Source organism: Microcaecilia unicolor, chromosome 8, assembly GCF_901765095.1.
Source record: "Microcaecilia unicolor chromosome 8, aMicUni1.1, whole genome shotgun sequence".
NCBI lineage: Eukaryota > Metazoa > Chordata > Amphibia > Gymnophiona > Siphonopidae > Microcaecilia > Microcaecilia unicolor.
In genome coordinates, this window is record NC_044038.1 from 130,420,095 (window position 1) to 130,447,707 (window position 27,613).

Sequence of the window (27,613 nt, forward strand, 5' to 3'; positions counted from 1 at the left end):
TCAAGGTGCTGCAACCACTTAGGGGTAGATGCACTAAAAAAAACGAGCCATTAACGTGGGTTTTAAACTGGTTCTAGCCAGTTTAACGTACAAGTAGTAAACCAGGACATGCACAAAAGGGCATTTTCCTGTCACGGTAGCAGCTAACGAAAACGGAATGCAAACTATTATAATGAGATGCACTGCCATTGCAAACTATTATAATGAGATGCACTACCGTTTTCCGATCCCCTTACCATGGAAAACCTAACTGGAGGTCTGCACCTCTCGTTGGGGCTGCTGTGAGGGAATCGGAAAGGAAAAAAAAAACGGCCAACAAGTGCTCAGAAGAGCACGAAGGAAGGGGAAAAAAAGCCAAGTGCTCGTCAGGGACATCCTTCTAAAGTGCCTAACATGGACGTCCTTCAAGGACGTCCCTGACGAGCACTTGGCTTTCATTTTTTTCCCCTTCCGTCGCCCCCCTCCCCCCTGCATTGAAATCACAGTTTCTCGCAGCCCTGGCCTCCCCTCCCCACCCCCTCTGCCCCCCCTGAGGTCGAAGTCGTCGCCACCGCTCCCCCCCTCCAACCCGCCCCTCCTCCGTCTGCCACCGGGCCCTCACAGCACCTCTCACCTGTGAAAGCGCTGCAGCAGGCAACAGCAGATGGGTCCCCTTCGTGTCTCCCTCCTTCCCTCCCTGGCTCGCCCTCATCTGACATAAGTTATGTGAGGGCGGGACACAGGGAGGGAAGGAGGGAAGCAATCTGCTGTGATTTCAATGCAGGGGGAGGGGGGAGCAGCGACCTCGGGGGGGGGGGGGGGGCAGCGGAAGAGAAAAAAAAAAAAAGAAAGCCAAGTGCTCGTCAGGAACGTCCATAAAGGACTTCCTTGGCAGGCGCAGAGCAGCCAGCATAACGCTTGGCTGCTCTGCACATGCTCGACCGGCTGACTGTCGATGGAATAGAGAATGCAAGTGAGCTACAATGAGCAGCTCATTTGCATTCCTTTTCCTTGATGCACGCCCATTCCTTACCGATTCGCTAAGGGAATTGGTAAGGGAAGGGCTTTAATGATTTTTTAGTGCATCTTGGCCTTAGTTATTCAGATTAGGGGACAGTCACCTTTTCATATGGGTGTGATATAGGTATTAGATAACTAGTGGGGAAGGGCATTTTCAATATGACGTCTAAATCCGATTTTGGATGTTTTGCTGAAAATGTCCAAAAATCAAAAATGGCAAACACAGCGATTTTCAAACCAGAATGTCTACCTTTTTGTTTCTAAACTGCCCATTTGCTAGAAGTTTTTGTGCTCAGTGTATCTATCTTTTTCGATCATTTTCCAAAAAAAATAAAAAAACATACATGGGAAAGATGCACAAAAACAAGCCATTGGGATGAATTCTTAGTATACTGGCCACATAAACATACTAGCAGAGCAGTGGGGCACCCTAGGGCGCAACACAGTGGACTTCACAAACAAGGTCCCAGGTACACATCTCACTGTTAACCCCTTATATTGTATGGGGAGTCCTCCAAAGCCCACTAAAAGCCTACTGGACCCAACTGTATACCACTACAATAGCCTTTAGGTCTACTAGTGTCACCCATATAAGGGTACAGTAGGTTTTTGGTGGGTTTTGAAGGGCTCACACTTTTCACCACAAGTGTAACAGTTAGAGTATGATATGGGCCCGGGTCCCCTTCTCTACAGTGCACTGCTTGCTACTCTAATAGAACTGGCCATAACATCTGAAGTTGTTACAGAGGTTGGTATTTACTGTTTCTTTCATATCTTGGTGGGTGGGAGGAGGTCAGTGACCACTGGGGGAGTAAGGGTGGGGTCATGCTTTAATCCCTCCAGTGGTCATTTGGTTATTTAGGGCACCTTTCTGTGACTTAGTCATGACGGAAAGAGGTCTAGACCAAAACATCTAACTTTTAGCCCTGGACGTTTTTGCTTTGTTCCATTAAGGCAGAAAAGCGTACAAATTTTGGAACCACCCAAATCCCACCCCCAACACGCCCCCTGTGATTTGGATGCACTGCATACAAACTGCATAGAAAAAGTGTTAAAAAATTGTTTTGAAAATAGCAATTTGTATGTTTTGGCAAAAAAAAAAAAAAAAAACATCTGCCACTGTTTGGACATTGTTCTGTTTCAAAAAAAATGAGCCCCTTTGACCCTTAAATAAACAAAGTTATAATCTAAAACTGGGCTCTGTGTTTATTCAGGTTCCCTTTGTCGAATATTATATTTTGTTTAAAGATCAGAAATTATTAATTGTAACATATATGCAGTTAACAGGGGAAATCAGGAGGTGTGGAACTTTTTCACATCACTGTATGTAGCACAAGCTTTATAACAACACTAGTAAAAAAAGGCCCATTTCTGACACAAATGAAACGGGCGCTAGCAAGGTTTTCCTCGGAGTGTGTATGTTTGGGAGAGTGTATGTGAGAGTGACTGTGTGAGAGACAGAGTGAAAGTGTGAGTGTGTGTGTGTGTGTGTTTGTGAGAGTGTGTGTGTGTGAGAATGAGAGTGTGTGCAAGTGTGTATGTGAGACAGTGTGAGAGAGAGTGTGTGTGTGTGTGTGCGAGAGAGTGTGTGTGAGACACAGATTCTCTGTGAGAGTGAGTGTATGAGACCAAGCGAGTGTGTGAGTGACTGTGTGGCACATAGAGAGTGAATGTGATACAGTGTGAGACAGAGTGTGTGAGAGTCAGAAAGACATTGTATATGAGAGAGAGAGTGTGTGTGTGAGACAGAGATACCTCCCTTCCTGTGTCTCTCTGGTGTCAGGCCCCCTCCCCTCTGTCTGTCGTGTCTGAGATTCCCGCCACTGCACCCAAGCAATTGGTGTGCAGGAGGAGGGGGAGGGGGGATGTGTTGGGGGGGTTCAGGTTGGAAGAAGAGGGGTGCAGGGGGTTCAGGAAGCGCTATCAGATGCGAGTGAGAGAGTGTGTGTGTGTGGGGGGGGGGTTCAGGAAGCGATGCCAGATGACTGAGTGTGTGGGGGGGGGGAGGGCAGTGGGTTCAGGAAGCGCTGGCAGATGAGAGAGAGAGAGTGAGTGTGTGTGTATGGGGTTTCAAAGGAAGCGCTGCGAGATGAGTGACAGTGTGTGTGTGTGTGGGGGGGGGGGGTTCAGGAAGCGCTGCCAGATGAGAGAGAGTGAGTGTCTGTGTGTACGGGGTTTCCGGAAGCGCTGGCAGATGAGAGAGAGAGTGTGTATGTGGGGGGAGGGGGGTTCAGGAAGTGCTGGCAGATGAGAGTGAGAAAGAGTGTGTGTGTGTTAGAGGGGTGTGTGTTGGGGGTTTCAGCTTGGAAGAGGAGGGGTGTGTGGGAGTGTCTATAAGTGCTGCGAGATGAGTGAGTGTGTGGGGGGGGCGGTTTATCAAGTGTTTCCACATGAGAGTGTGTGTGTGTGGTGGGGGGCTTCAGGAAGCGCTGCCAGATGAGCGAGAGTATGTGTGTGTGTGGGGGGGGGGGTTCAGGAAGCGGTGCGATATGAGAGACTGAGTGTGTGTGTGTGTGTGGTGGGTTGCCACATGAGTGAGTGAGTGTGTATGTGGGGGGCAGGGATTTCAGGAAGCGCTGGCAGATGAGAGTGTGTGTGTTGGGGGGGGGGGGGGGGCGTTGAGGAAGTGTGGCCAAATGAGAGTGAGTGAGTAAGTGTGTGGGGGGGGGGGGGTAAGGAAGCGGTGCCAGATGAGGATGAGAGTGTGTGTGTTGTATGGTTCAGTTTTTGGGGGGGGAAGGAGGATCCTGCTTTTAAGAAGAAGTAGTAATGAAGCGCGTCCTCTGCGCGATGCCCCCCCCCTCCCGCCGCCATCGCACCCACCATCGCGTAGTTTTGCTGGCGGGGGGACCCAAAATCCCGCCAGCAGAAGTCTTGTGTGTGTGCTGAGTGAGTCAGACTCCTCCAGCGATCTTCGGCGTTGCTAGCCTGTGCAGGGCGGGGTTCTTTGCGTCTGATGTCCTGCACGTGCAGGACGTCAGATGCACAGAAGCCCTGGCTGCCTGCACAGGCTAGCAACGCCGAAGATGACACCGTAGTCAGCAGACAGGACTTGTGCTGGCGGGGTTTCGGGTCCCCCGCCGGCAAAGCAACGCGAAGGTGGGTGGCTTAGTAGGGGGTTGTTGCGGGGGGGGGGGGGGTGTTGGACCTCCTTCTTTTGACCTGCAGCTTTGGGGGGGGGGGGGTCGGGTCGGGGTGGAGGTGGGCGGATCTACCATTATGTGGGCGGGGCTTCTAGTTTTTGAGGTTTGGCGTGCGGGGGGGGGGGGGTGTTGGATGTCGGGACTGTGGACTCCGGAGCTTTGGAGGTGTTTTCCCTTTCCGCGGGTGGGTCGGCAGGGGGTGCGATCCGTTTGTTTTTTTTTTCCGCCCTCGACGTCATGACGTTTGACGCGAGGGCGGGGCAGAGACGTGGCTGGCTGGCTTCACCACCATGAATCCACGAACCCTTCAGGGAGTGTTTGAGTGACTTCAGAACATTGTCTTCAGAACGTTCACAGTGCGTTTTATTATATTAGATGGTAGACATACCTCCACATAAAATCCACCAGTGGATACAAACAAGAACCCTTTAAAACCACAGAGGTATGAAAAATGTTCCTTTGACAATGTCACTCTTTCTAAATTGGGCTCCCTTTATCTCTGACCAATAAAATCAAAGCAGAGCCTTAGAAGGGCCAAGAAAAGGCCAATGCCCCCAAATCACTTTTAAAAAGTCAGGCACTCTTGTACATTCATCTACTGCTCCCTAAAATTTGTGCATGAAATCAAACACATTTTTTCCTATGCAGGTACTGCATTACTTTGACAGTGCTAATTAAATTTCTTTAGACAAAAAAAAAATCCAAATGAAGCACAAGTGTTAGCATTAAAAACTAACAAGCAACGCTCTCATTTATAAAGCTGGAAGATAAAAGACAAAAACTAATGGAACACATAAAACAGATTTTACCTACTTATGTTCAGTGTTAACCAAATGCTTTATGGTTTATCAGATTTAATATACAGCTCTTCCTAGAAACACAGCAGAGCCGTCTACAACAAAACTTTAAAAAGAAAAGAATGCTATTCATAAAACAAGACAGAGAATAAAAAGAAAGACCAGGTAACGCATGCTGCCCTAGATCACCACCTAACTAGGCTTACAACAGGTGGGATAGGCTAACTGAAAAAGCTGGGTTTTCAAAGCTGTTTTAAATTTAACACAACAAGTGTTAAAATGTACAAAAGACAGCATAGAGTTCCAAAGTAGTGGAGCTGCAAAAAAAAAAAAAAAAAAAAAAGGTACAGTATCTTGTATCCAACAGGGACAAGTCACCCAGGGAACATGCAAGCAACCATCACGTAGGGTTTTGAAGACCCTTTGAGGGGTGATTAAAGAGGACAAATAGGAGGGAGTACCAGTATGCAATACCTTATGCACCACAGTAAGCAAGCTGTACTGTATTCTCCACTAAATGAGAAGTAGATGAGAAAAAAAAGTATGAAAAATAGTTTGAAGCAGTAAAATGCTGTTTGCAGCATTACCTTGTGCCTTTTTTCTTGTATGTCATGCCATTCTTTTCATTTTCAGGATCTGGGATTCTGGCCTCATTCTTTCCTGTCTGAAGATTTAATCGCATGTGTAAGCCTGCAGGTACAGCCTGACCTGAAAAAAAGGGGTTAGAGTATGGTGGATCAGATTGATTCTGCTCAAAGCTCTGCCTTTCAATACATCCATCTGAAAGGCTTCTTTGTAAGCAATGTTCTGTAACAAGTCAAGCACAAAAATGGTTTTGCTTTTCCCTAAGGAGGGTGAGATCACCCAGACAGCCCAACAGCAGCCCGACCCTTGAGAATACCTCGAAGCAATTGCAGGATTGTCAGTGTAAGCAGAAATGAAGATAAATGCCATCAGTGGAGCAGTCTACCCTGCAGCCCTTCAGGCTCCATGTGCAGTGAAGGATAAGGCTGCTGCCAGGAGAGATAAAGGAGGCAAATGTGCCTCACCTAGAATTACAATCACAGTATTGGAAAACAGGGAGAGCAGAACAAGTCAAGGCTGAAATTGGTGCCACTTCCTTCCAATTATGATGGGTCTTTGCAGTCCGTGCTGCATAAAGCAGGACATCTTCTCAGTAAGGCCTTGCAAAAATAAGAGCCATGTTACAATACAGTACTTTTTTTTGCCTTTCCTAATAAGGAAGCGATTACAACACACCAGGGAGTGTTTCATCAGAAAGCATAGTACCTGGTTATGTCCACTACTTATTCTGTGTGGGATTACCATTGTAAAAGGTTTCTAGCCTGAAATGGTAGCTTTTATTTCCAAAGCCTCTCTCTTTTTCAAAATACAGTTACAAGGAAAAAGGCATGTGTACTGTTTGTAGAACTAACATAGTAAATGACGGCAGATAAAGACCTGTCCGGTCCATCCAGTCTGCCCAACAAGATAAACTCATTTTACATGGTATGTGATACTTTATACGTATACCTGAGTTTGATTTGTCCTTGCCATTCTAGGTGTGAGGAAATCTCATGGGAGTCACAAGTTCATTTATTTCTTTGTGCCTCAGTAATATCATTCCCTCTTCCTGCTTTCTGGAGACTTTTGCTCCACAAATAGTTCAGATAAAAAACCTGTGGATATTCGGCTGATAGATTGAAATTATTGTATTTTGGAATTAATTACCCACCTTTTGAAATCCAAGCTCAATGCAAGGCAAGTTACAATCTGGTACAGTAAATAGTTATAATAAAACATTTGTTCCACCTCAGAGCTTAAATCTCCAGTCTAAACTCATTGCAGTAAGTTTAAATGACTGTAGATCTGATTCACTATTCCAACGTGTTGCTCAACAAAACCAACTGTGAATCAGTGGCGTAGCCAAGGGTGGGCCTGGGTGGGCCCAGGCCCACCCAGTAGCCGCACACCTATGATGTGGCTGGCAGGGAGTCCCAAGCCCCACCAGCTGAAAACTCCCAACAACTGTTCCTCCTGCATACCATGTAAACAGCAGATCTTCACCTGCAGCAAGCAGTGACTGATATATACTGCTCGCACCAACCCCACAGCCTTCCCTCTGACATATTCCTGTGTATGCGGAACCAGGAAGTTGCATCAGTGGGAAGGCTGTGGGGCCAACATGAGCGGTGTGTATTAGTTGCTGCTCGCTGCCAGTGAAAATATGCTATTTAAAAGGTATGCGGGAGAGGGGGATGTTTGAGAGACCATACGGCATGCAGGTGATCGAAGAAGAGACAAAATCACCTGTGGGACGGGGCGGGGTTCTTCTGCCCACCCATCTTGGACACAGGCCCACCCAAAATTGGGTGTCTGGCTACGCCCCTGCTGTGAATCATGCACATGCACACTGAAAACCATTGTGCTCTTTTGAGCACAATGTTGCACTAATTTAATAAAAAAGTGGGAGGAAAAACCTCATACTACTGCAGCTCGACATGATTGCTTAAACCGGAACATTATTTGGCTTTGAAAAAATTAGAGCTCACAGTTAAAAAGTAATCACGGGTAAAAAAAAAAACCTCCCACAGTGAGGGCTCTTGAGAAAGCCTGAAGCGAAACATATTATATTATATTATATTATATTATATTATATTATATTATATTAAATTAATTCAACATTGCGCTCAAAAGAGCACAGTGGTTTTCAGTTTGCATGTGCATGATTCACAGTTGGTTTTGTTAAACTCATTGCAGAACAGACGTGAAGGTCATTCACAGGTAATTCCACTTGTCGCCAACATTGGTAGGTCAGAAGCTTCAGTTTTTAGAAACAGAGCTAATTTGGGTTGTTAACAAAAAGGATGTCAAGACATATGGAGTCAAGATTTTTTTCCCCCTCTATTCTTAATTACTTGTTGAATATTTCTATAATTGTTCTTCAACATTGAAAGTGTAAGCACGCTGTGTAGGTCAGTGAAACATACCCTAGTGTTCTTAATGCATTAAGAACTTCCCCCAATATTCAAAACCATTTAACCATCCAGGAACGGCACCTGACCAGTTAAATGGTACTTAGCCCGCTAAGCACGAGATAGCCGGCTACCTCAGGTGAATATTAGCGCTTACCCACAGATTCTATATAGTGAGTTTAGATTTAGGCGCCAAAATTGGTGCAGATTCTATAACACCACATGTAACTTAATTGGCTTAACACGCTAATGACAGCTGATATCAGCACTTAAGCAATAATGAGCACTAATTGGAACTGATTAGAATTTAGGCGCATAACTTGCTAAGCGTGTTTTGTAACGATGTGCGCCAAACTTCTAATGCACGGAGGCAAAAAGGGACATGGTTATGGGTGGGGAAATGGGCGTTTCATGGATGTTCCAAAATTTAAGCACCTAGTTATAAAATATGGCCCAGTGTGTCTAAATCTACATGCTAAGATTTACAGCAGGTTTCTGTTGGCGTAAATAGATGCGCACAGATATCAGCGCTGAAATATCAACTAAGCATCTTCTATAACTGGTGCCAAATTCTAGGTGTCGATTATAGAATACGCTTAGTCGGCACTGATTTCAGTGTAGATTTTTAGGTGCCATATATATAGAATCGCCTTCTTAGCAGCTAGCCAGACGACCAGCTATGTTATGTGACATAATCAGTCGGTGTCAATATTCAGTGCCACATATGGCCACATCTATAGATGGAATATCTTTGGCCGGTTCCAACTTAACCAGTCAGTACTGAATATCAGCTTGGCTGGTTAAGTTCACACAGATCAAAAGTAATTCAATATCGGTCACTGGAAACGGCCTGGAATTGAACATCCAAGCTCAGAACTGACCATGAAAGTTAGCCGGACTAACTCCCAAGGTCTGAATATCAGGCCCTTTATTTTTTAGAAAGCAGAATATGGAAAATATATGAGGATGTGAAATCCTTTAGATAATACACTCTAAATAATATACAGTATACATGAACATCTCTGGTAAAAAAAAAAGGCCAGTCCAGTGACTTTAATCATGCTTTCCCAGATACAATAATGTATGTGCTCATAAGATTTAGATACCCTACAAATACTTGGGGGCCCTTTTACTAAGGCGAGGTAGGCCTAATGCAGGCCTACTGTGCACTAAAAGGGCACTACCATGGGATGTACTGATGCGTCCCGCAGTAGTTTCCTGCTCAGCGTGCATTAATCCTACAATGGAAAACATTTTTTTTTTATTTTCCAGAGTGGGAGGTGTGCCCATGGGCAAAGAGTAGGTATGCCTCTGCTAAATGAGTAGCATAGGTACATTACTGCGCACTACCCGATTACCACAGGAGTAGTGCGGGAACACTTATCGCCTCCTAAATAGAAAGGGCTCCCGTGGTAATGGCCATGCACTAATGGTGAAATTAGCACATGGCCACTACAATAAAATATAGCACAGCGGTCATTTTACCGCAATGCTAAATATGGCTGCAGGACGCAGAAAACCCACATGCTGACACCAGCTCTGGCCACTTTTTAGCGTGGCTTGGTAAAAGGACCCTTTGGTGTCTAAGATGGAAGAATTCCAGAGATGCCAAGTTACCAAGTTCCAGGCTGGGGATTTTGGGACAGTTCTGATTTCTGACTGCACCATCCTGGTGCTTTATAGGACTTGCAGCACTGGTTTCAATGGGCTGGATGTGCCATTACAAATCCCACACTGCTTTGGGATGTAAGACCTTTGAATCAGAATGATTAAATATTTTGACACCCACCAGACAGGACTTAACAAAGATCTGGGTTTTCTAGCCCATTATAAACCATAAAATTGTACTGCTTTGTCACCCTCCTGTCTCCATGCATATCTCCCTGTCCGTCATCCACCCGACTCTCACCTATCCACCCCCATCCTGTTAGACTGTCACTGAAATGCTTTGATGTTTCTGTCAGGATTGCTGGAGGTCAGGATTGCTGGACATACTTATATTAATATGAAACCAGCTTGACATACTTAGATTAATATTAGACCAGCTTCTGATAACTCTCACCCCCTCCCTCAGGAATCACTGAGGATGACATGGACCAAATGGTGCTGAGAGACCTGCTAGCCCTGGGTTGTCTTAATTGCTCCTGATTAACATACCTTTTGTCATATGGGGAGCAGGGCTCTCTAAGAACAAAGGAAGCCAGACAGAGAGGCTCCCATAGCTTGGGACTTCAAACAGGAGAACCTGTCAATATGCTCACCTTTCCTGACTTCAAAAAGTAATCTGGAGTTTTGTAAAGGAAATAACTGGGAAGAAGAGAAGTTTTTGATCTCTCTCTCTGCTCCAGTTCCCTCTCTGTTCTTATTAGGTATAAAGCTGCGGCACTTCTCTCGGTTTGGGGGCACTTCTCTCTCTGGGCTAGATGCACTAAACCTTAATGACCCTCTAACAACGCTTTAACGAAGGAAATTCCTAACCGTTGGAGTGGAGGAGTGGCCTAGTGGTTAGGGTGGTGGGCTTTGGTCCTGGGGAACTGAGGAACTGAGTTCGATTCCCACTTCAGGCACAGGCAGCTCCTTGTGACTCTGGGCAAGTCACTTAACCCTCCATTGCCCTATGTAAGCCACATTGAGCCTGCCATGAGTGGGAAAGGACGGGGTATAAATGTAACAAAAAATTAAATTAAATTAAAGGCCTTTTTCCTATGAAGCAAGCAGCTAACGAAAACGGAATGTAAACAAGAAACTACCATTGAAATGTGGACAATTCGGAATGCACTAACCATACCGACGATTGCAACGAATCATTTACCGTCAGAAATTTTACGTGAGCTCAGACCTGTCGTTAAGGCCTGAGCTGTCATCTCCCCGCTTCTCCCTGCAGCTTAAAAATCCTGTCTCTCTCTCTCCTTCTCCCACAGCTTTGAAAATTAACACTCTCTGCTATCCCCTAAAGCCAATTTCCCAGTACTGTAAACAAGCTGCCCCTTCCCCCTCCCTTCTTGTTCCATCACAGTGAAAGAGGTCGTTTGTTACAAAAGGGGGTTTACGAAGGTCGTTCTTTTTAGAGCCATCTTCAACTGCACTCTCCTGCTAGATCAGAGAGCTTAAAGGCTTGCAGGTCCGGGACCTGCAAGCCTTTATGCTCTCTGATCTAGCAGGAGAGCTAGATCCGATCCCTCCCTTGCACGCCCCAGTCTGACGTAAGTAACCTACGTAAGTTTAATACGTTTGTGGCATGCTCAGAGCAGCCAGCATAACGCTTTGCTGCTCTGCGCATGCTTAAGGGGCAAATTAACGACGGGGATTACGAACGTATGATACATTGTACTTTTCAATACCGCACAAAACATTTCTGAGCTGTTTTTTTTGTGCATTCTTCGTTGTTTCAAATTCGTTAAGCACTTTTACGATTTAGATTTTTTAACGTTTGGTTGATGCATCTAGCCCTCTGTCTCACGGCAAACAGAGCACAGGGTTCTGCTTGCACCACTTCTCTCTCTGTCTCTCCCCCCTGCACCTATCCATCTCCAGCCACCAGAGCTCCGGCTTTGGCCCCCCCTTTCTTCCCCAAAGCCTTCTCTCCCAGAGCCCATGCCATAGCTTTCTTAGAGGCCCTTCTCTCTCTTCCTTTCTCTCTGCACACATATACCTCTTTCAGCACAACCCCAAGGCTTCTCCCTTCCTCTGAACAAACCCCCTATCCTTTCTTTCTCTCTCTAAACACACACCCAGAGACAGCCTTGTAACATATACCTGTACTAAGTGCTGTGAGCCTATATTTATATGCAAATACAATATACTTTCTATATATATCCAAACTCGTGTGGTTGGTAATTCTTTGGGAACCTACTGCCTCTACATACTCACTGCCTCTGTGGACTGGACCCCGGGACCAAACCTAGACAACGATTGCTGACATTTGGGGGCTCTGTCTCGGTTTCACAAGAGGATCTCCAGCTGGGTAAGTAAGAATTTTTTTTTTTGCTTTCTGCATGTTTGGATATGTACTTATAGGCTTGTTAGTTGAATTAATTTAATGCTGTGTTTGGAGCTGCTCAGAAAAGACTGATAGATCTTCCAACTTTATTGGAAGGGGTACCAAGTGGAACAGTCCCACATTTTTAAACACTACATATCTGTCTTTGGTAATTACTTAATTTCCTGTCACTTTGAACTATTTCAAAATTTGGTACAAGACTCCCATGTCTCAGTATGGGAATTATTATTTGGATATTCACCTACTGCTGATCATGTCTTTAATGTTTTAATTCACCCTATCATTATTGTAACTGGTGTACAAGTATTGCTACGCATTGGTATGATTTTCATGTGCTGTAAACTTAGACATATGTACAACTCTGTGCAAAGTTTAACCTATAAAATACCCTCACCCCTATAAGGCAGCTATACACACACACACTACTTACCTTCCCATCTGAATTTTTTTTTTAAACTACTCTCTTCCCAGCATTTACATTTTTAATCTGGCATGGTAATTTGTTTTTACTTTTAACAGTCCCATCATTTACTCTGGAGCCACTCTAGTCTGGCAGGTTAATTTGAGCTTTTTATAACGGGCATCCTGGTACCTGTAGGCCTTAACCTCCAAAATGCCTGCATCCCATATGCACTGTCTATTCCCCAAGACGGGTAAGGGGTGGCATATTGGGTTATCCCCGCCCACTAATGACTGCCCCACCTAAGGCACGAGGCTTTGACTCATAAGGGGTATTAAACATCTCACTATTGTGGAGATATGAATAAGCAGGACAGGGGACCTGCTAGAATTAGCAGGAACAATATAACTGGAAGTAAGGAAACATGAACAGTCGTCACTACAGTGACAGACCAGGTATCCAGGTTTGCTTCCATCTTGCCTCCATGGAAAAAAAAAAGTGGTGGAGATGTCAGGATTGCTGGAGGTCAGGATTGCTGGACATACTTATATTAATATGAAACCAGCTTGACATACTTAGATTAATATTAGACCAGCTTCTGATAACTTTCTCCCCCTCCCTCAGGAATCACTGAGGATGACATGGACCAAATGGTGCTGAGAGACCTGCTAGCCCTGGGTTGTCTTAATTGCTCCTGATTAACATACCTTTTGTCATATCGGGGAGCAGGGCTCTCTGAGAACAAAGGAAGCCAGACAGAGAGGCTCCCATAGCTTGGGACTTCAAACAGGAGAACCTGTGAAGGAAGGGATCCTCAGGAGCTTAGCGGAGATTGGATGGTAGAGGCGGGGCTGGTGGTTGGGAGGCGGGGTTAGTGCTGGGCAGACTTATACGGTCTGTGCCCTGAAAAAGACAGATACAAATCAAGGTAAGGTATACACAAAAAGTAGCACATACGAGTTATCTTGTTGGGCAGACTGGATGGACCTTGCAGGTCTTTTTCTGCCGTCATCTACTATGTTACTATGTTCCTGACTTCAAAAGGTAATCTGGAGTTTTCTAAAGGAAATAACTGGGAAGGAGAGAAGTTTTTGATCTCTCTCTCTCTCTGCTCCAGTTCCCTCTCTGTTCTTATTAGGTATAAAGCTGGGGCACTTCTCTCTCTGTCTCTCGGCAAGCAGAGCACAGGGCTCTACTTGCACCACTTCTCTCTCTGTCTCTCCCCCTGCACTTACCCATCTCCAGCCACCAGAGCTCCGGCTCTGGCCCCCCTTTCTTCCCCAAAGCCTTCTCTCCCAGAGCCCATGGCGTAGCTTTCTTAGGCCCGTCTCTCTCTTCCTTTCTCTCTGCACATATATATCTCTTTCAGCACAACCCCAAGGCTTCGCTCTTCCTCTGAACAAACCCCTATCCTTTCTTTCTCTCTCTAAACACACACCCAGAGACAGCCTTGTAACATATACTACTACTACTACTACTACTATTTAGCATTTCTATAGCGCTACAAGGCATACGCAGCGCTGTACAAACATAGAAGAAAGACAGTCCCTGCTCAAAGAGCTTACAATCTAATAGACAAAAAAATAAATAAAGTAAGCAAATCAAATCAATTAATGTGAACGGGAAGGAAGAGAGGAGGGTAGGTGGAGGCGAGTGGTTACGAGTCAAAAGCAATGTTAAAGAGGTGGGTTTTCAGTCTAGATTTAAAGGTGGCCAAGGATGGGGCAAGACGTAGGGGCTCAGGAAGTTTATTCCAGGCGTAGGGTGCAGCGAGACAGAAGGCGCGAAGTCTGGAGTTGGCAGTAGTGGAGAAGGGAACAGATAAGAAGGATTTATCCATGGAGCGGAGTGCACGGGAAGGGGTGTAGGGAAGGACGAGTGTGGAGAGATACTGGGGAGCAGCAGAGTGAATACATTTATAGGTTAGTAGAAGAAGTTTGAACAGGATGCGAAAACGGATAGGGAGCCAGTGAAGGGTCTTGAGGAGAGGGGTAGTATGAGTAAAGCGACCCTAGCGGAAGATGAGACGGGCAGCAGAGTTTTGAACCGACTGGAGAGGGGAGAGGTGACTAAGTGGGAGGCCAGCAAGAAGCAGATTGCAGTAGTCTAAACGAGAGGTGACAAGGGTGTGGATGAGGGTTTTGGTAGAGTGCTCGGAAAGAAAGGGGCGGATTTTACGGATGTTGTAAAGAAAGAAATGACAGGTCTTGGCGGTCTGCTGGATATGAGCAGAGAAGGAGAGAGAAGAGTCAAAGATGACCCCAAGGTTTCGAGCTGAGGAGACAGGGAGAATTAGAGAGCCATCAACAGAAATAGAAAACGGGGGGAGCGGGGAGGTGGGTTTGGGGGGGAAAATGAGAAGCTCGGTTTTGGTCATATTTAATTTCAGGTGGCGTTGAGACATCCAGGCAGCAATGTCAGACAAGCACACTGAAACTTTGGTTTGGATGCAAGGTGAGATATCAGGGGTAGAAAGGTAGATTTGGGAGTCATCAGCATAGAGGTGGTAGGAAAAGCCATGGGATGAGATTAATGAACCAAGGGAAGAAGTGTAGATAGAAAAGAGGAGGGGACCAAGAACAGAACCCTGAGGTACGCCGACAGGCAGAGGGATAGAAGTAGAAGAGGATCCACCAGAGTGAACACTAAAGGTGCGGAGGGAGAGGTAGGAAGAGAACCAGGAAAGGACAGAGCCCTGGAATCCAAGTGAGGACAGGGTATCGAGAAGTATGCTGTGATCGACAGTGTCAAAAGCAGCGGAAAGATCAAGAAGAATGTACTAAGTGCTGTGAGCCTATATTTATATGCAAATACAATATACTTTCTATATATATCCAAACTCGTGTGGATTGTGTATTCTTTGGGAACCTACTGCCTCTACATACTCACTGCCTCTGTGGACTGGACCCCGGGACCAAACCTAGACAACAATCGCTGACAGTTTCACATATATATACTGTCATCTACCAACATTTGCTTATTTCCGATCTGACGAAGAAGGGCAACCTTCGAAAGCTAATCAAGAAATGTATTAAGTTATGTCCAATAAAAAAAGGTATCATCTTATTTTCTTTTCCATGTTTTATTTTGTCTGATTTCTACAGATGTAAGTTAAAAACCAGGGCTGGCCAGAAAGTCTCCAGCTTGTACCTGGGTAACTTAGCATCTCTGCAACTCACAATTTTGAATCACTGCACATAATTTGGACGTCCTTTCAAAAATACTTCTCTACGTTACATAAACTTAATAAGAGTGAACATCTTTTGCAAAATCCAAAGTCCCCCAAGTAATGATGTAAATATTATTCACAGTACACAATTGGGTGAATGTCTTCCTAAAGGTAGCTGATACATCCTAATAAGTAAATAAATACATCAAATAAAGTCAATGTTAGATTATTTTTTAGCCCGGCCTTTTACGTTACAATAAAACATTCATAAAATAGCAATCAACAAATACAGAAAACCTAAGAGCTCAAGACATCACAAGTTCCAAACGTACATGCAGGAATTATAAGAATATGCTGGTACTCAGAACGGAAGGACCGAGATGGCACACACCACTGTACAGCAGTTTTCAAGTAGTGAGCTATCAATAGAAATCAAACAAAATAAAACATGGAAAAGAAAATAAGATGATACCTTTTTTATTGGACATAACTTAATACATTTCTTGATTAGCTTTCGAAGGTTGCCCTTCTTCCTCAGATCGGAAATAAGCAAATGTGCTAGCTGACAGTGTATATAAGTGAAAACATTCAAGCATTACTATGACAGTCTGACAGGGTGGGAGGAGGGGGGTGGGTAGGAAGTATGCATGGGGACATCAAAGCATATCATTGATATTCTAACAGGATGGGTGTGGATAGGTGAGGGGAGGGTGATCAACAGAGACATGCAGCTTTATGGTTTATAATGGGCTAGGAACCCCAGATCCTTGTTAAGTCCTTTCTGTTGGGTGTTAAAATATTCAATCATTCTGACTTCAAAGGTCTTACGTTCTTGTAGCAACTTTAAAACCATACAAGAACGTAAGACCTTTGAAGTCAGAATGATTGAATATTTTAACACCCAACAGAAAGGACTTAACAAGGATCTGGGGTTCCTAGCCCATTATAAACCATAAAGCTGTATGTCTCTGTTGATCACCCTCCCCTCACCTATCCACACCCATCCTGTTAGAATATCAATGATATGCTTTGATGTCCCCATGCATACTTCCTACCCACCCCCCTCCTCCCACCCTGTCAGACTGTCATAGTAATGCTTGAATGTTTTCACTTATATACACTGTCAGCTAGCACATTTGCTTATGTCCGATCTGAGGAAGAAGGGCAACCTTCAAAAGCTAATCAAGAAATGTATTAAGTTATGTCCAATAAAAAAGGTATCATCTTATTTTCTTTTCCATGTTTTATTTTGTTTGATTTCTATTGATAACCTTAAGAGTGGACTAACATGGCTACCACACTCCTCTACTCAAGTAGTGAGCTGAATCTTGGTAAATAGCTTGGTGAATCATGATCAACAACTTATACAGCATTCTCCATTGTACTGGTAACCATTTTAGGAGCTTCAAACAGGGAGTAATATGTTCAAAACGTGAAAGGCCCATCAACAATCGGACAGCAGAGTTCATAACCGTTTGAAGTGCCTGAAGTAAATACTTTGGCAAGACAAGGTACACAATGTTGCAATAATCTAACCAATTAAACACCACAGATTGCAACACCATTTTAAAATCAAGCCAAGACAAAAAAGATTTCAATCGAGATAGTAATCTCAATTTAAAATACAAAGAACGAATCAAAGCTTCAACCTGCATTCTAAATGTACATGGTGAATCTACCACAATTCCGAAATTCTTAATCTCCGTTACAATCTTAACAGGTACACCCTGCATCTCCAATTGTGAAGGCAACACCAATAAAGAATCTGACACAACCCACATTATTTCAGTCTTTGCCACATTCATTTGCAAGCAATTCTTTTTTTCACAAACCTACTACTACTATTTGACATTTATAGAGTGCTACTAGGGTTACGCAGCGCTGCACAATAAACAAAGAATGACGGTCCCTGCTCAAAGGAGCTTACAATCTAGAGGACAAGACGGACAAGGAGAGCAGACAAGCAATAATTGGAGTAGACAATCAATAGTTGGAACAGTCTAGGTTACTAGTACAATGTTAGGTTCCGAAAGCGACATTGAAGAGGTGGGTTTTGAGTAGAGATTTGAAGATGGACAGTGAGGGTGCTTGGCGTATGGGCAGAGGGAGTCTGCCCAGCACTATCCCCGCCTCCCTTCTGAACAGGATTCCTTTATGTTTGTCCCATGCGTGTTTGAATTCTGCTACCGTTTTCATTTCCACCACCTCCCGCGGGAGGGCATTCCAATCATCCACTACTCTCTCCGTGAAAAAATACTTTCTGACATTTTTCTTGAGTCTGCCCCCCTTCAATCTCATTTCATGTCCTCTCGTTCTACCTCCTTCGCATCTCCGGAAAAGGTTCGTTTGCGGATTAATACTTTTCAAATATTTGAACGTCTGTATCATATCACCCTTGTTTCTCCTTTCTTCCAGAGTATACATGTTCAGGTCATCAAGTCTCTCCTCATACGTCTTGTAAGGCAAATCCCTTACCATTCTCGTAGCTTTTCTTTGCACCGCTTCAATTCTTTTTACATCCTTCGCAAGGTACGGCCTCCAAAACTGAACACAATACTCTAGGTGGGGCCTCACCAACGACTTATACAGGGGCATCAACACCCCCTTTCTTCTGCTGGTCACACCTCTCTCTATACAGCCTAACAACCTTCTAGCTACGGCCACTGCCTTGTCACACTGTTTCGTCGCCTTCAGATCCTCAGATACTATCACCCCAAGATCCCTCTCCCCGTCCGTACCTATCAGATTCTTCCCGCCTAACACATACGTCTCCCGAGGATTTCTATTCCCTAAATGCATCACTTTGCATTTCTTCACATTGAATTTTAATTGCCAAACCTTAGACCATTCTTCTAGCTTCCTCAGATCTTTTTTCATGGTTTCCACTCCCTCCCGGGTGTCCACTCTGTTACAGATCTTTGTATCATCCGCAAATAGGCAAACTTTACCTTCTAACCCTTCGGCAATGTCACTCACAAATATATTGAACAGAATCGGTCCCAGCACCGATCCTTGAAGCACACCACTACTCACCTTTCCCTCCTTTGAGCGAATTCCATTCACCACCACCCTCTGGCTTCTGTCCATCACCCAGTTCCTAATCCAGTTCACCACTTCAGGTCCTATCTTCAGCCCATCCAGTTTATTCAAGAGCCTCCTGTGGGGAACCGTGTCAAAAGCTTTGCTGAAATCTAAGTAGATTACGTCTATAGCTCATCCCTGATTCAATTCTCCTGTCACCCAATCAAAGAATTCAATGAGATTCGTTTGGCACGATTTCCCTTTGGTAAAACCATGTTGTCTCGGATCTTGCAACTTATTGGCTTCCAGGAAATTCACTATCCTTTCCTTCAGCATCGCTTCCATTACTTTTCCAATAATCGAAGTGAGGCTTACCAGCCCTGTAGTTTCCAGCTTCTTCCCTATCACCACTCTTGTGAAGAGGGACCACCTCCGCCGTTCTCCAATCCCTCGGAACCTCTCCCGTCTGCAAGGATATATTAAACAAATCTTTAAGAAGACCCGCCAGAACCTCTCTGAGCTCCCTCAATATCCTGGGGTGGATCCCATCCGGTCCCATGGCTTTGTACACCTTTAACTTTTCAAGCTGTTCATACACACTCTCTTCCGTGAACGGTGCTCTATCCACTTCAATCTCATTTGTACTTTTTGCAGTCCATCGCGGTCCGTCTCCAGGATTTTCTTCTGTGAAAACAGAACAAAAGTATCTATTTAGCAAATTTGATTTTTCTTCATCATTATCCACATAGCAGTTCGCAGTACCTTTAAGTCTCACAATTCCCTTTTTAGTCATTCTCCTTTCACTTATATACCTGAAGAAATTTTTGTCACCCCTCCTTACATTCCTAGCCATTTGTTCTTCCACTTTCGCCAGACGTCTCTCTCTCTTGGCTTCTTTCAGTTTCATCCGGTATTCCTCCTTGTGTTCCTTTTCTTGAGTTTTTGTGTATTTCTGGTAGCCATGTTAGTCCACTCTTAAGGTTATCAATAGAAATCAAACAAAATAAAACATGGAAAAGAAAATAAGATGATACCTTTTTTATTGGACATAACTTAATACATTTCTTGATTAGCTTTCGAAGGTTGCCCTTCTTCGTCAGATCGGAAATAAGCAAATGTGCTGACAGCGTATATAAGTGAAAACATTCAAGCATTACTATGACAGTCTGACAGGGTGGGTAGGGGGTATGCATGGGGACATCAAAGCATATCATTGATATTCTAACAGGATGGGTGTGGATAGGTGAGGTGTATTTCTGGAATGCCAACTCTTTAGCCTTTATTTTCTCAGCCACTTGCTTGGAGAACCATATCGGTTTCCTTTTTCTCTTGCTTTTATTTACTTTCCTTATATAAAGGTTCGTGGCCCTATTTATAGCTTCTTTCAGCCTGGACCACTGTCCTTCCACTTCTCGTATTTCCTCCCAGCCCATCATTTCCTTCCTCAGGTATTCCCCCATTTTACTAAAGTCAACACGCTTGAAATCTAGAACTTTGAGTTTTGAGTGGCCGCTCTCCACTTTAGCTGTAATATCAAACCAAACTGTTTGATGGTCACTGCTGCCCAGGTGGGCACCCACTCGGATATTTGACACGCTATCCCCATTTGTGAGCACCAGATCCAGCGTCGCTCCCACCCTCGTGGGTTCCGTCACCATTTGTCTGAGCAAACCGCTTTGTAAAGCATCCACAATCTCTCTACTTTTTTCCGATTCCACAAACGGAACCTTCCAATCTACATCCGGCAGATTGAAATCTCCCAGCAACAGCACCTCTCTCTTGTTTCCCAACTTTTGAATATCTGCGATCAGGTCTTTATCTAATTCCTCCAATTGTTTCGGAGGTCTGTAGACAACACCCACGTGTATAGAGGTTCTATCCTCTCTTTTTAAGGTGATCCATATCGCTTCTTCCTTTCCCCAGGTACCTGTCATTTCGGTTGCCATGATATCATTTCTCACATATAGAGCTACTCCTCCACCTTTATGACTCTCTCTATCCTTCCTAAATAGATTATAGCCTGGAATGTTTGCATCCCATTCATGGGAACCATTTAGCCACGTCTCCGTGATTGCAACAATGTCTAAGTCTGCCAGTTTGATTTTCTTTAAGAAAGATGCATATATAAAGTTTTCAAATAAATAAAACAGTGGGCCTAATATTTAGAAAATGCTAAGTTCCTAAATGTATGTCCTATTTTCAGCCAAACTTAGGAGTATAACAGCAGGAAATTTATCTTAATTTAAGAGCTTAAAATTTACAAATTTAGGCCTATATTTATTATCCTAATTTCTGAGGCTAGTGTTGCAAATCTGTGCTAAGCTCCTATTTTCCAACCCTAAATCTGCCCTTGCTGTCACCCCATTTCTTATTCTCCTAAATTTAAGAGTTTAGTGAAATTTGGATAAAGATTTATGCATTCATTCTCATAAATTGGTCTCTTAGAAAATCTACTAGGCTAACCCTCAAAGTTAGGCGCATAAATGGTTTGAATATTGGGCCCATTATGATGAAATATCAACATCCAGAGAAATGCATGAATATAGGGCCAGAATTGGAACACAAGGTTGTAATATGCAAACTGGGATGGCATTCCCTTGTCAAAAGGCAGAACATGAAAACTTGGCCTGGTTTTCTACCATGGAACTATTTTAGAAGCTGAATATGCACCTGGGTAGTGTCAGGCTAAAAATCTATTTAACTGATTGATTGTGATGTATCCGGGGGGGGGGGGGGGGGGGGGGGAGGTTTAGAATCTATGCAGAATCTGAATCTGAACAGTTTCTGAAAATTTTGTATTGTGGAATAAATACTTAAGTATTGCCACACTGGGACAGACCAAAGGTCCAATAAAGCCCAGCATCCTGTATCTAACAGTGGCCAATCTAGGTCACAAATACCTGGCAAGATTCCCAAAAGGCACAATACGTTTTATGCTGCTTATCCCAGAAATAAGCAGTAGATTTTCCCCAAGTCAATTTAATAATGGTCTATGGACTTTTCCTTTAGAAAGCCGTCCAGACCATTTTTAAACTCCGCTAAGCTAACCACCTTTACCACATTCTCTGGCAACGGATTCCAGAGTTCAAATACACATTGAGTGAAGAAAATTTTCTCTGATTCGTATTAAATTTACTACATTGTAACTTCATCATATGCTCCCTAGTCCTAGTATTTTTGGAAAGAGTAAACAAACGATTCACGTCTACCCGTTCCACTCCACCCATTAATTTATAGACTTCTATCATATCTCCCCTCAGCCGTCTCTTCTCCAAGCTGAAGAGCCCTAGACGCTTCAGCCTTTCCTCATAGGGAAGTCATCCCATCCCCTTTATCATTTTTGTCGCCCTTCTCTGTACCTTTTCTAATTCCACTACCAGGCTCATTTTCGAAAGAGGATGACCATCTTTCGACATAAATCGGAAGATGGACGTCGTCCTCACAGAGACGTCTAAATCGTTATAATCGAAACCCGATTTTGGACGTCTCCAACTGCAGTCAGTCGCAAGGACGTTCAAATTTCAAGTGGGTGTGTTGGAGGCGTAGCGAAGGCAGGACTTGGGCGTGCCTAACACTTAGACGTCTTTGACCCATAATCAAAAAAACCAAGGATATCCATGACGAACACTTGGACATTTTCATGCAAATGTGTTTTATTTACGAACAAGGCACAAAAAGGTGCCCAAAATGACCAGATGACCACTGGAGGCAATCGGGGATGACCTTCCGTTACTCCCCCAGTGGTCACTAACCCCCTCCTACCCTCATAAACATCTTTAAAAATATTTCGTGCCAGCCTCAGATGTCATACTCTGGTCCATGACAGCTCATGAAGGTCCCAGGAGCAGTTTTAGTGGGTACTGCAGTGCACTTCAGACGGGCAGACCCTCCAAATGCAACAGGTAGGGGGGCTACCTGTTACATTTGTGGAGGAAACAGTGAGCTCTCCAAAACCCACCACAAACCCACTGTATCCACAAATAGATGCCCCCCTTCACCCATAAGGGCTATGCTAGTGGTGTACAGTTGGGGGTAGTGGTTTTTTTTTTTGGGAGGGGGGGGGGCTCAGCACACAAGGTAAGGGAGCTATGTTCCTGGGAACATTTTATGAAGTCCACTGCAGTGACCCCTAGGGTGCCCGGTTGGTGTTCCGGCATGTCAGGGGGAACAGTGCACTACAAATGCTGGCTCCTCCCACGTCCAAATGGCCTGCATTTGGACGTTGTTGACATGGACGTCTTTGGTTTCGAAAATCGCCAAAAGACAGACATCCAAATTCAAGAAATGGACGTCTCTGACGGTATTTTCAAAACGAAAGATGGATGTCCATCTTTTTTCGAAAATATGGTTTTCCCCTCCCCTGGATTTCGACGTTTTGAAAAGACGTCCAAATCGCAACGTGGACGTTTTTTCCGAAAATGCCCCTACACATCTTTTTTGAGATGCGGTGACCAGAATTGAACACAATATTCGAGCTGCGGTCGCACCATGGACTGATACAACGGCATTATAGCACCCTCACTTTTGTTTTCCATTCCTTTCTTAGCCGCAGCAGCACACTGAGCAGAGGATTTCAACATATCAACAATGTCAAAATCCCTTTCTTGGTCGGTGACTCCTAACGTGGAACCTTGCATTACGTAGCTATAGTTCGGGTTCCTCTTTCCCACATGCATCACTTTGCACTTGCTCCCATTAAACATAGTCTGCCATTTAGACGCCCAGTCTCCCAGTCTAGTAAGGTCCTCTTGTAATTTTTCACAATCCTCTCGCAATTTAACAACTTTGAATAACTTTGTGTCATCAGCAAATTTAATTACCTCACTAGTTACTCCCATCTCTAGATCATTTATAAATATGTTTAAAAACAGCGGTCCCAGCACAGACCCCTGAGGAACCCCATTATCTACCCTTCTCCATTGAGAATACTGACCATTTAACCCTACTCTCCGTTTTCTATCCTTTAACCAGTTTTTAATCCACAATAGGACAATAACTCCTATCCCATGTCACTCCAATTTCTTCTGGAATCTTTCATGAGGTACTTTGTCAAACGCCTTTTGAAAATACAGATACACAATATCAACCGGCTCGCCTCTATCCACATGTTTGTTCACCTCTTCAAAGAAATGTAATAGATTGGTGAAGCAAGATTTCCCTTCACTAAATCCATGTTGGCTTTTGTCTCATTTATCCATGCTTTTGAATATGCTCTGTAATTTTGTTCTTAATAATAGTCTCTACCATTTTGCACGGCACCGACATCAGGCTCACCGGTCTATAATTTCCCGGATCCCCTCTGGAATCTTTTTAAATATCGGCATTATATGGGCTACCCTCAATCTTCCAGTACCACGCTCAATTTTAAAGATAAATTACATATTACTAACAATAGTTCCGCCAGTTCATTTTGCAATTCTATCAGTACTCTGGGATGAATACCACCAGGTGCAGGAGATTTGCTACTCTTCAATTTGTGAAATTGCCCCATTACATCCTCTAGGTTTATAGAGATTTTTTTCAGTTTTTCTGACTCGTCAACTTCGAATACCATTTCCGGCACTGGTATCTGTGGGAAATTTGTTCTAGAACTGTTTGTATATTTTGAAATTTTTCAATTAAAATATTTTGCAAAAAAAAAAAAATTCAACCAACCCAATACTGTCCATATAGTTTAAAGGCAGATATATGCGGAGCGAGAGAGGAGCTGAGAAATTATCTGAAGAGCAATGGAGGCTGTCACTATCCTCCTTATTCTATAACTTTAATACCTAAATGTACATGCCACTTCGGCACTAAAAATATAGAATACTAGCGGTTACATGGGTAAGGGTACACACATGTTTGGAAGTGCTGTGACACACTCAGTGCTACTGTATAAATAACACACAACTTGTTTAGTGTGTAGATGCAAGGGAGGCATTTACAGGGGGGAGAATATGCAGGGAATGGAAAGGACCAATATTCATGCATAATTTACATTATATGCTAAAGTGCCACATTTAGGTGCACATAATTGTCGTGGTCTAAGTGAGCACATCTAAATGTAGGCATATAGATGCCAACTTACACTAGTCTTCTCTAATGGAATCTTGGCACATAGAAGACCTTATAGAATTCACATTCATTGCGCTGCATCTTGGCATCTGAGTTGTGGTGCCCAGTTATAGAATTACCCCCTATATCTACAGAAGTGTGTGGAATCATTTAAGTAAGCTGCTTACTGCTGGAAATTTTCTTCTTTATTAACTTTTTTGAGCCCACTCATTTTCTCATTTTAATGAACTTGAAATTCTATGTGGATGAGCACAATTTCATACTACCTAAATGTCACTCAGCTAAAATGGCATCTTGACGGTGCTAGAGAAAAACTATTTCCATCCTAGTTATTTTATGTTTATCACTTGCCTTGCCTCTACGTCACCTCCCCTCAGCCTGACTCTATCACCTTGGTACCCAACATTTGCCCCCAACCAGCCCCAGCCTCTCAATTCTCCCTCCTTGTCCCCTAGAGGTCTTGCTTTCTCTCTCTATCCCCCTTGTCCCCAGTAGTTACTCTCTGTCAATTTGAACTCCTTGCCTCTACTAGTCACTATCTCTCTCCCCTACCCTGGTTCTAATCCAGCACTCACCCTTGTCCAGCCTCCAGATCTGCCCCAGCAGCCTCTAGCATTTGCCCCTGTCTTCCATCCCATCTGGGCCACTGCAATAGTGCCTCCTCCTTCAGACCTATATGAATCAACAAACTTCCTTCTGCTCCTTCTGGCCTCAAAGGTGCAACTTCTTTCTGCAGAACCCCTGAAGCAAATCATCACCAAAACCTGTTGTGCATGTACTCTCTACTCCTTCCCTTGAAGTGTTTATTATTTATTTATTGGGCTTGATTAACCCAAGGTGGTATACAGCACGTACAGTTTAACATAAAACTTACAACATTAACAGCATAATAGTAAAATGACAGATATAAACATAAACACAATAAAGGAGGTAAACTTGAAAACAGTAGATTGAAACCCAATAATAGGATTACCATGAAACAGCATCAAAAATATACACATTTAACAGCACTGAAATTCAAACAACAGATGATATGATGCTAATGCTTTTCCACAACATAGCTCACCATGTAGGGGCCAAGTGTAGATATATAGATGGGGACAAGATGGGTGGTAGAGTCAGTTGGGATAAATAGATGGGTGGCTAAACTCAAGGCAAGTTCTTTATACAGTTAAACAAGACATAAGGAACTGGTCTAAGTTACAGTGTGTGTAGCAAGCTAGTCCAGGTGCAGAATGGTCAGTCATCCTATGTATGAAAGGCTTGGGGGAAAAGCCAGGCTTTCACCTGTTTCCTAAAGTGAAGGTAGTCTTGAGTTAGACGTAACCCCTCTAGGAGTAAATTCCAGATCATGGGGCATAATCCTTAGAAGGCTCACTGGCGGGTATCACATCATAAAAATTTTTTTGATGAGAGTACAGAGGACCTTAGAGATCTCAAAAGGTGTGTAAGGACTAACTTATTCTTTAAGTACTCTGGCCCATTTTGTCTGAGGACCTTGAAATTCAAACCAGGGCTGTGGAGTCGGTACAAAAATCCTTCGACTTCGACTCCTCAGTTTTTAATATGTATTTTTTTTGCATGTTGACTGAAAGAGTGCAGCATGCAAGGCTGCATGTTAATGTTTGGATTTAAAATCTATGTCATTGTGACTTTTTATTTTATTTATTAAAGAAACTATAAATATTCATTAATCCTAAAGTTTAAACAAAAAAACACACATAAAAAAACAAGGTTATGTTTATTGTTTTTTTATCAAGTATAAAGTCATCATAGCATTAGCAAGTATAAAAATCTGGAACAACCACATCCTTTGGAAATTCTAGAACAACATCCTTTGGAAATTAGAACAAAATCAAAGTTAACCTACATAAACCAAAAACATTTGGAAAACCTAAAACAACTTATATATTATTTAAACTTGGCATATATAGCTGTAGAATAGCTGTTAAACATAATCCAAAATTAACTAATATATTGTTCTTAGAAACAGAATTGCATCTGCCAGATCCTCCTTCATAGAAGCCCTTAAATCTGATTTGATTATTTTCAGTGCTGAAAACAGTCTTTCAACACTGACTTGGGTGGGTGGCATTGCTGTTACGGTTCTAGCTGCATCACTGACAATCTCTGGATAAACAATGATGGCTTCTTCTATAGTCAGTTTTGATGAGCAGTCAAACTTTTCCACTTCTTTTAATCCTTTAAAAAACTCTTGCATGAATTTCTTTATATGGACATTTACAGGTTGCTTTTCCATGCTTAACCGACATCGCTTTGCTTTTGAAGCTTCCATTTTGTCCAAATAGGCTTGAAAATTCTCTTCTTCATTTGAAGAGGATGAACCTGAGTTACCATTACCACCAGTATTTATAGCTTTAGCTTCATCCAGTGGTTTATGAGTTTCAGGTAGCAACCCTTTCACGCGAACTGCTATGTCAGAGTGCCTGTTTTCCAGTAGCAATTTGGTCACTGCTCAACAAAATTCGGCTCATTGGATCAACATAAATAGCAGCTAAGAGAATTTGATTATCCAGCAAGAGCTCCTCTCTTTTCCTCATTGAAGATACAATGCCATCAGCAATTAACCCCCCACTTTTGTTAAGGTTATGTATCAAGCCCTTCCATTCCAAGAAGAATTTACCTGGTGTTAAATCTTCATATTGCAGCTTCTTGGTAACAGCAAAAGGGTAAGAAAGTAGCCTAATTCTGTAACTTGAGCCCACTGGTTTTCTTTTAATGAAACATTTACATTGTCCAGTTCTTCAAGAAAGTCTTTTAGTTCAAGCAACCGCTTTATCATCAAGTAAGTGCTTCCCCAGCGCGTTGCTTGATCCAAAATGGCTCCTTTTCCAGCACGTCTCTTCAGAATAGCATCTGTTTTAGGGATCCTGGCTGCTACAGCTACTTGCCTCAACTTGCTAATTAGTGTAGCCGCATGACGATCCTTCAATCCATCTCTTATTGCTAGTTGCTGAGTATGAACAGCACAACGCATATGTTGAATGGTAATAAGCTTAGATGCTTCTTCAGCAATATCATCCAAACTTTC

The 27,613-nt window shown here is 43.4% G+C and overlaps 1 protein-coding gene across 1 annotated transcript in view; it reads right to left on the bottom strand.

The window, feature by feature from the left end:
• Positions 1 to 27,613, bottom strand: part of SIL1 (SIL1 nucleotide exchange factor) — a 696,897-nt gene that overhangs the window by 501,095 nt on the left and 168,189 nt on the right. The window contains exon 4 of the mRNA XM_030212991.1: positions 5,527 to 5,647. Within this exon, the coding sequence (XP_030068851.1) occupies positions 5,527 to 5,647 (121 nt within the window). The remainder of the gene's footprint in view (positions 1 to 5,526; positions 5,648 to 27,613) is intronic.